Source organism: Apis laboriosa, unplaced genomic scaffold (genome assembly GCF_014066325.1).
Source record: "Apis laboriosa isolate Shangri-la unplaced genomic scaffold, ASM1406632v1 scaffold5_cov152, whole genome shotgun sequence".
NCBI lineage: Eukaryota > Metazoa > Arthropoda > Insecta > Hymenoptera > Apidae > Apis > Apis laboriosa.
Genome location: NW_025223857.1, coordinates 224,791 through 234,543, shown reverse-complemented (window position 1 = coordinate 234,543; position 9,753 = coordinate 224,791). Strand labels below are relative to the sequence as shown.

Genomic DNA, 9,753 nt, shown 5'->3' with positions numbered 1-9,753 from the left:
AAAAAAAAAAAAAAAAAAAAAAAAAAAAAAAAAAAAGAAAAAAAAAGGAAGGAATTTCTTTATTTACTAAAGAAATCGTGCCGTGAAATCGCGCGGTCGATTCTTTTTTTTCTTCCTCTAACGGTCGTCGAGTGGTGGGTAGTAGTATACCTTTTCCCATCACTGTGCGATCACATCTTTCATAACGTTGTTTTAGATCGTACGCGAATAAAGATATAGTAATCGTCGGATAATTTCATGAAACGTAGTCGTCGATTAGCGGAACGAATATAGTTCGAAATAATGGAAGAACGAGGAATCTAAAGATCTCGAGCATCCTCGAAGTCGGTAAAACGCCATGTTTCGAGGCTGCGCAAGCTTACCTAGTCTTATTTACTTATTCACATATACGTATATATATATATATATATATATATGTGTATGTATATGTATAGATAATAAGTTCTGCTGGCATTCCAACTAAGCGACATACACGATGATTTTATAATTGTTGTCGCTGATTTATCCTTTCTCTTTTTCTTTAAAGATAAAAAAAAAAAGAAAAAAAAAAATTATTTTTTTTTTCCTCAATATCTTTTTTAATTGTCTATTCGATTCTCTTTCATCTCGTTCATTTCTGTATATTTACTTTTACATTCTTTTTTTCATCCTTGTGCTCTGATCACTGTTCCTATTTAAAGTTTTAAAAGTTTTTAAAAGTAAGGGGTAGAGAACGATATCGTTTATCGTAGTTTTTAATGCGAAAAACAGTTAAGACACTTGTTAATCTCGATTATTAAATTCGCAAAAAATCTATATGTGTTTTCTCTATCAACGCGAAAAAAATCTCTCTCGAATTCTCTCTTACATCCTAAAAATCGTATCGTCATTCGAGTAGCGAAACAATTTGAACAAATTTCTTTCTTTATTCGTTCGTCGAATGTGTATATCTTCTTCCATATATTATGAATTATCTTATTGTAAAGATTGAACCACGTGTTCTATGTGGTTTGTCTGTTCGAATGGAACGAACCGATAAGAAAAAGAGAAGATAAAGGATATTCGAAAATAAGAAATGTAAATCGCGTAACTTCAGTCACTCTCGAAGTTGTAATTTTGTTCGTTTCTCTCGATTACACGTCGCATGACACTATACACAGTTCACACATGTTTTTAAAATGTTTTTCTGCATTTATAATGTCCTAAATAAAAAGTTTCGAATCGTGTCATGAGAAAGATTATTCATTCGAAACTCGAATATAAACCACTTTGCACGTACGAAGAGTTTTGTTTCGAAACTTTCGAACGTAAAAGTCGATTCTCGAATCGAAGCTCGTATTCGCGATCAGAACGCCATCTTTGGATCCTCGTCGCTCCAGCGAGAAGACGCCACTTGTGCCGGTGTAAATATCAAGTGAAATCATTTGCAAAGCGAATCGCGGAAATCATCATACTAAATATTGTACTCGATATTGTATTCGAATAACGCGAATAACGAATCATTAATCAGTCACGATGTGTGAATATAAGCGTATGCAATATAATTTCCCGATAACGTTTTTCAATCGTGACGTTTTGGCTTTCGATTATTCTTTTTTTTTAATTTTTTTCTTTTTTGCAATTTAACGTTCGCGTCCGTAATGCAAATTCGAGTTAATCGAAGATATAGTGAATACGCGATCATTGTTTCGTCTCGTTCTCTTTTACTTCAAATCACTTTTTGCTTTGAAACGCGACGATTAGGAATCTGCGCGCGCATCTATTGCTCATGGCTGTCGGTTGCACGTTGCGGGAACTCCGAAGAAAGGACGAATCGTTCAAAATGGTATTATTTTTTGTTCGCTTTTATTTGGATGAATCAAACTGATCGTTTCATTCGATCGCATCTCATATTCGTCTCTCGAATAGAGGGAACCTGAGAAATCAACCGATCAACTGGTAAGTATATATCTTTCTTTTTTCTTCCACTTTGGCAATGCGATGAAAATATCAATATTTTACGAATATAATTCATTTATTTCGTTCGTATTCGATGCGTGCCAAAATATCTCTATGCTATACTCGATACAAATTGGCTAAGGCTTTGGACTATCTCCGGTATATTTGCGACTTTTGCGAACGTACAGTCGCGTATACGTATCGCGTGTTTATACTCGGGCTATGTACAATTTTTAACACATAATGTTGTATGCATATTTACCGATAAGAAAGAGAAGACGAGGAAAAAAGGTGGATATAGGAAATGGGAAAAAAGGTGGTTGAAAACAGGGACACGGAACAGGGTTTTTGGAAAGATACGAATAAAAATGCGAAGAGGGATATAGATCGGAGTGAAAAGACGTCGCGCGATAAATTAACTCGCTGTTCGACGAGTCTCTGGTCCTGGGTATCTATCTATGTACAATCGACGACGTCTGATCGATCTGAGATCAAGATTCCGATTGCACGGTCTTCCGATGATGGACGTTATTTTATATATATATTTTATATATATATATATATATATATATATACACACGCAGATATAGAATAGCGAAGCGGACATGGTAGGTAGAAAGAGGTGAGAAGATGGGTTAAGGAAAGTTGATGGGTTTTAAATCTAGGAATATAGGCGCGCGGTCAAGCGCGCATATGTTCGGGACGTAGACGGTATGCCGCGAGCCTGCTCATCGGCCGAAATACTGCAAGGTGATTCGGAATGATCCGAGCTCGAAAAGGTTCGCGATAAGAAGAGGAAGGAAGGGATAGACAATCGGAGGAGGCTGATCGTCGGACGTGGGACAGGGCGTTGGCGCGAGCGTTACGAACGGTGACTAGCTAAGAATTTCGATTCGCTCGCCTATTCGCTTCTTCCTCGCATCCGTCAAGATGGGTGAAAACACTCTTTTTTTCTTTCTCCCTCTCTCTCTCTCTCTCTCTATTTATCTATCTATCTATCTATCTGTCCCTCCTTCCTCTTTTTTCCTGATTACTCGAAGTACGCGATCAAGGGAAACCTAGACCAAGGGACGCGCCGGATCCCGAGAACTGGTCCCAACCGGTCCGACATCTTGTCGATTTCCTCCAGTGGGGCAGTTGAATGCCGAGCCTCTTGCACTCGTGGACGTACGCGGTGAACGATTCGCAGTAGCAGTTTTCGGTCGGGCATTCGCACATGTCCTGTAGACAAGCCTTGTAGTACATGGTCGGATTCACCTTCTTGTGGCAGGCGTCGAAGATCTGCGACCTCAACCTGTTGCACAACCTGCGATCCGCGCGTTCGGATTAGAACGAATTCAGAGAGAGAGAGAGAGAGAGAGAGAGAGAGAGAGAGAGAGAGAGAGAGAGAGAGAGAGAGAGAGAGAGAGAGCTTACCGGTGATCCTTCCTACCCCTGCAACGTCTGGCGCGATCCACGTTCGCCACAGACTTTGGCCTGACGCAACTTTTCTTGGCCCCAACCAGCCACGATTGACCGAACGGTTGCGGATCTTGCAACAATTTGCCCCTTCGGTTGGTAAAGTCGTCCTTTGGAAGGGAATTGAAGTTCCCGCAGAGACCGCACAAGCGTCCCCGATACGAAGTCGGGGCGGACACTTCGAGAAAGCTGATCCCATCCCAGAGAACCTTGATTCCGATATGCGTGCTCACGATTATACCGTCCAACGTTCTATTCACGTCCAACCTGTTAACCACGCGATAAGGTAGATCCACCTTCTTACCGTTCACCTTCACTCGCATCTTCTGTCCGAGATTCACCTTCGAGTCACCCACCTACGAGATACGGAAAGAATATATACATTATACGATGGATAGACTAGATATACGTATATACATTTATATATATATATATATATATAATTGATCGTTGCGAGTGACCTTGATGGCGATCGTCTTCGTCCAAGCGGAGAATCTGGTCGATCTTGCATCGTTGGTAACCCGAATGCTGAACGTGTGCCCGGTGCAATCGCTTGCCAATTGATATTTGCAAGCTCCCTTGAAGCTGTAAAATTTCCCGTCGAACGTGCGGTAATGGGGATCACCGAAAACGGTGCACACACCGTCACCTGTGTGTGAGAGTATAATGATTATAATGTACATATATATAAATATACATATATATATATATATATATACATTCTTTCCTCAGAGTTTAGTACTCACTTTCCACGCAATGGGGGCAGCACTGACCCTCCGGATGTTCTAACCTCGAATTCGGAGGGCAAGGTACATTCAACGGCGGACACATGGGCATCGCGCATCGTACTTTACCTTGCATGCAAGCGCATGCCTTGCACGAGTCAAGCTTCCAACTTTCGCCATCCTGCCTAGGACAAAAAGGGAATCTTTAAACGTTGGAACGTTGGATCTGGGGGAGGGGGAGTGAGGCAGATAAGGTACACGCCGGATACTCGCCCCGTAAGTTTTGCCTGCGTAAGTGCAAGACGGTCGAACTTCCTCGACCTCGGGACACTGGGGACAACAACGGCCCGGTAAGGCGATCTGATGCTCGGCCGGGCAATCGTGGACGGGGCAAGTCTCTCGTACGCAGGACACGGTCGAATTGGAGCAGGTGCAACGGGTGCATTGGTCCAGATAGAATTGGTTGCCGGAATTGTAGACGCTGGTCCCAAGTGTGCACGCGCCTTTCGGCGGCGACAAGTATCTCCCGCTACCTGTCCACGCGTTCCACATTGCGCGATTCAGTTCTGTGGGGGAGTGGAATATTTGTGTATACCTGTCGAATTTACGTACCTTTGCAACGTGGACAACACTCGCCGGGATCGTGGACTATTCGAGAACCGAGGCAATGAAGGACGGGGCAAGCTTGCTTGGCGCAGGTCAGCCGGGCACCGTTGCATCTGCAAGTGACGCATGGATCCTCGGTCGTGGTCACCGATCGATCCGCCGTCACCATTTGTCCGTTCACGTGGCATCCTGCGAAAGCATCGTATCCTTCACGTACGTCCATTTTTATGTACATTTATATGTATATTGTATCGTGTGTGCGTGCACATGTGTGTGTGTGTGTGTGTGTGTGTGTGTATAGGTTTGGAGAGTTACCAGCGCATACGGGGCAACATTGGCCGGGCGGAGGAGGAATTGGATCCGAGCAAGGCGTGTAGCAGTGCAATCGAGACTCGGTGATCACTCCAGCTTTGCAAGCGAAGATTCTACACGGATCGTTTCCCTCGGTCCACTCGGTCTCGGATCCATGATGAACTCCGTTTCGCGTGCAACCTTTGGAGCGAAAAGACAAAAAAAAAAAAAAAAAAAAAAAAAAAAAAAAAAAAAGCGTGAAAAATTTCCTCGACCGGGGAAAATTAGAGCGGAGAGACGGAGAGGGAACGTGGAACGTTTATCGGCGTATCGGCGCAGACAGAAGCGCGAGGAACAGAAGCGGCTTTGTGCCGCAACTAGAAACAATGCTCCCCGCCCGCGAACGCTTCCACTCTCGGTCAAACTGGAGCGCGATCGCTTTCTCCGCTCTATCTTCTCTCTGTATATTTTTTGGTCTGGTTTTATTATTAAAACTTTCGACTCGACCAACCTTTACACCTGTGACAACACTCGTCCTCCCGTGGCTCCAGCAACGTGTAACAACCTTCGATGCTGGGGCATTGCTGTTTCCTGCACTCGACGAAACCGTTCTGCGAAATATATAGAAAGATACGCGTGATAAAGGCGAACGATCCTCACCCGCGTAATTATTTCTCTCGCCTCGCGTTATCGCGATCTATAATTAAACCTCTACGAGGATTTATCTCTACGAATTATTACGTAAAAGGTAAGCGCGAAAGATGATCCGAGAAAATAAGGCAGATTATCGATCGAGGCGAGGCGAATAATGAAATCGAAAGCGGCATAAATCGATAGATAGATTTCTTTTTTTTTTTTTCTTTTTTTTTTTTTTTACCTTGCACAAACAGTTGAAACATCTGGTGTTCGGGATCTTGTCCACGGTAAAATCTTCTCCCTCGACATCGCACGTTTCTCGGCTTCCTGGAAGACACAGAGGTAGCGATCACACGATGCGAACGATGATGATTCGGTACGATTGGTCGCGCGGTCGACCGATATCGGAACCCGGCGCCGATTCTTCGGTTACACGCATGCCATATCGATTATCCAAGGTCATAGGTGTATTATCTTCTACCTCAGAGAGAGGTCGAGCACGATTCTCGCGCTTCCTTCCTTCTTTCCTTCCTTCCCTTTTTTCCCCTCTTTTTTTCTCTGTCAAGTGCGCAGGAATGCGTGCGAGAAAGAACGCAGCGGCGTTGCCGTTCGCGTTTCCTTCGCCTTCTCTTTCTCTCCCCCTCTTCCTTCCCCCCCTCCCCCTCCTCCTAGTTGTTTCGTTCTCGGCCGCGCATCGAGTTCCGTTTCGCGAGAAACGCAGGGAAACGCGTCGCGAAAAACCAGCGAGTTCTCGTTTCCGAATCGAACGAAAGGGAGGAGAGAGAGAGAGAGAGAGAGAGAGAGAGAGAGAGAGAGAGAGAGAGAGAGAGAGAGAGAGGGAGAGAGGACGGATCGGATCGGATCGGATCGGATCGGATCGAAAGTCAAGGCAAACGCGCGGGCGTGCATATGTTGTTTACGCAATCAGTGGACTGTCGAGAGAATCGAGGGAAATTGTGGGTGATCGAGGACGATCGTTGTCAAACTACTACTACTACTACTACTACTATTACTACGGTGGGAAACGCGAATAGACAATGGAGACGGACCTAAGAATAGAGCATTGACGTTCGCCGTTCGTTCCAATGACTTTCGATCGCGATCGCGAATCTCGTATCCGAGATGACGATCACCTACGTTCGAACTCACCTATTATACTTTCCGAGATTCCGTGGCAATGACGGATCGACGAGATTAAAGCCAGGGCCAGAACTAGGATCAACGGTTTCGAGGATAATCGTCTCATCCTTATCCTCGCCATCGATAACATCGGCTTAGTTTGCGTCTTCGCCCTCGTCGCCGATCACGATGGTTTACTAGAAAAGAGAAAGCAGAGGCTTCCGTCAGAGATCTCTCTCCCCTTCGAGGGTGACATTCCACGTTCCCGAAATCGAATTCACGAGAAAACAACGGAAAACGAATTTGGATCAAGGCTGCGAGTAGCCGCGCGCCACACCAGTAGCGGAGATCGCTCGCTGTGCGATCAACAAGGAAAGAAATAAGAAGAAAAAGAAGAAAAACACGCCGGTTCGCCCATCAACGATTGTTGTCGTAACCTTCCGCCCGTTCGTATATTTACGCTAGACCTCCGTATATTTTCACGAGTCACGGACAACGCAACAACCTATGGAATCTTTCTTCGTAACATCCGTAACGGTCGATTCGTAATCATTCCGAGAACCGCGCGCGTGCGGTTACCCGATACGATCCTACGTCGAAACGAGCCAGCTTCGTCTCGATTTCTCTTGTCCGTTCGATTCTCGCCTCGATTCTTCTTTTCCTCTAGATATCCAGATTCGCATTCCATCACTTTATCTCGTATCGAGAGCTCGGAAAGTCGAGCGAAATTTTCCGATCGGACGAACGAACGAACGAACGAACGAACGAACGAACGAACGAACGAACGAACGAATGAACGCGTGTCGTTTTCTTCTCTTCTTTTCTCAGACTCGTCGACTCGTCTCTAGCTCGATCCCCTCCACTCTCTCTTCACCGATATTCGTATTATCTCTTTTCCCCGCGTCCCATCTTCAGCTTTGAGATCGACTAATGGACGAAGCGAGTTCCGTTTATCTCCTCTCCATTCGTTTCGAACGCGACCAGGTATTCGCCTTTCTTGTCGTCGTCGCTTATGTAAAAAAAAAAAAAAAAAAAAAAAGATCGAACTCGAAAAATCGAATCGAATCCTCTCCTTTTTCCCCCTTTCCACGCTTTTTTAGTCGATTCGCGAGACTCGACCGATCACAGTCATAGTACTCGAGAATTGGAATCGCGTAAATAACGCGGCCGAGGTTCGAGCAAGCAACGAGTACAGACAGAGGGGAGAGAAGGGAGAACGACGCGCGATAAAGTGAGAGGAAAAGGAGAGAGAAGAAAGAACGATTGTCGCGGGGACGAAAGAAACGATCAAGCAGCGAAGGTTCCGACAATTTTATGAGCTTTAACTCGGAATCAAGTCGAATTCTAGTCGAGATCTCTCGACACGTAATTGAGTAAACAAATGGCACGATCCGAAAAGGGAGACGCGTCCTTACGCGAGAACAGCGTCGAGGACGGTTGAGAAGCAACCGGAGGTAAGTGGCACGAGCTGTCGCGTGCACTGGCACGCCGTGACGGAACGACAACAACGGAACAGGTGCGTGGAACGAGAAGGGCTTGCTGCGCACCATCTGCCCGCATGTGCGTCGGTATACGAACTCTTAGACGAACGAGTACGCATACCTACCTACCTACCTACCTATCTATCTACCTACCTATCCATTCATCCATCCATCCATCCATCTATCCATCCATCTACCTACCTATCTACCTACCTACCTAGCTACCTAGCTACCTACCTACCTACGTACCTACCTACCTCGTTGCTCCTTGGTTTACGAGCGTCGATGCCGGCCGAGCGTCGTATACGCGACGAAGAAAAAACAGGAGGAGAAACGAAGGGAAAAGAAGGGAAGAAGAGAGAAGGGGAAGAGCCGGCGAGTCTCTCGGACGATCGCGATCAGCGGGACAAAGCGAAGCGACGCGTCACTGGCGACATCTAGTAGCGCGTACTCAGCTGTCAGATGGGTACGCGCCGCCTTCGACCCTCTACCGTTTCTGCTTCGACCGTTTCTTCCTCTTTTTCTCGAAAATCTTTCCTTCGCGTCCCATCCATTCTATAACCCGCGCCATTCTCCTTCCATCTTGAACGGAGAACGATCGAACGCGATTCGCGAGAATCGCGTTACGACGCGGCACGAATCTTTGCGTCCTTGATTCGTCACGGGTGTGTTTGGTTGCGTTGGTTGGTTCGTATCGGCGAACCGGCACGGGGACAAAGAGATCGAGGTCGACTTACCGGAGTCGAGATATCGCCACGCATCCGTGATATACTCGGCGCCAAAGCGTCGACGAGGCTACGCATCCGTCGATGAATCGAGACTCGGTTCATTTGACGAGCGGGAAAGCTCGATAGTTTGCGTTCGAAACGTTGCGCTCGCTCTCTCCTTCCCTTTACGCTGCACACTCTCGCCGATAAATGCCGCGCACATACACACGCGCACACGCGCGGTACGCGGAAAATCACCGTTCGAAGAATCGAAGCTGCGGTTACCGGGTTACGTTCTCGCGGGGCAAGCTCGACCACCGACTACCGACGCGACTCGAACGCGTCAGCTGCTCGCCGCAGCTGCACTAAAGTTCCGTTGCGAGAACTTCCACCACGTTCGTATCGTTCCAGCGTAACGAGGTTCCGTGGCTGCGTGTTGTTGGACTAGCTAGCCAGCAGCAGCGGTTCAGGGGGGAAAGGCGACTGGAAGTGGTCGAGAAGAGTGGTGGCCACACGGCACTCGGGACGGCGCGCCGCGGCAGCGGCGGTGGTGGCGGCGGCGGTGGCGGAGGTGGCCGGTGAAGTAGCAGCGCGGGAAGCTGGTGAAGGAACAACGGCTCGGGAAGGAGGAGGAAGAAGAGGAGGAGAGTGGGTTTGCTCGGATAACCGGTGAAGAGAACGGCAGAGGAGAAACGAACGGGATGGGTGGGAGAATGTTTCGATTCGCTCTTTCTCTCTCTCTCTCTCTCTCTCTCTCTCTCTCTCTCTCTCTCTCTTTCGTCCCTGCGTTAACGACGTGCCGATTCGATTACC

At 46.9% G+C, this 9,753-nt stretch overlaps 1 protein-coding gene across 3 annotated transcripts; it reads right to left on the bottom strand.

Moving 5' to 3' along the window:
• Positions 1 to 1,974: 1,974 nt before the first annotated feature.
• Positions 1,975 to 9,426, bottom strand: LOC122718057 (BMP-binding endothelial regulator protein). 3 transcript variants are annotated; one of them, XM_043942732.1, is made up of 11 exons: positions 8,971 to 9,426; positions 6,783 to 6,949; positions 5,875 to 5,960; positions 5,509 to 5,608; positions 5,022 to 5,198; positions 4,713 to 4,895; positions 4,374 to 4,633; positions 4,122 to 4,281; positions 3,837 to 4,024; positions 3,334 to 3,731; positions 1,975 to 3,223 (listed from the first exon to the last, which is right to left on the bottom strand). In XM_043942732.1, exons 2-11 carry the CDS (start codon positions 6,901 to 6,903, stop codon positions 2,965 to 2,967), a joined length of 1,932 nt encoding a protein of 643 aa, XP_043798667.1. In that variant the 5' UTR covers positions 6,904 to 6,949; positions 8,971 to 9,426; the 3' UTR covers positions 1,975 to 2,964. The 3 variants fall into 3 exon arrangements, with proteins under 3 accessions (XP_043798667.1, XP_043798669.1, XP_043798668.1); XM_043942734.1 differs by lacking the exon at positions 8,971 to 9,426 and adding an exon at positions 8,483 to 8,910; XM_043942733.1 differs by lacking the exon at positions 8,971 to 9,426 and adding an exon at positions 8,491 to 8,910.
• Between the last annotated feature and the right edge of the window lie 327 nt (positions 9,427 to 9,753).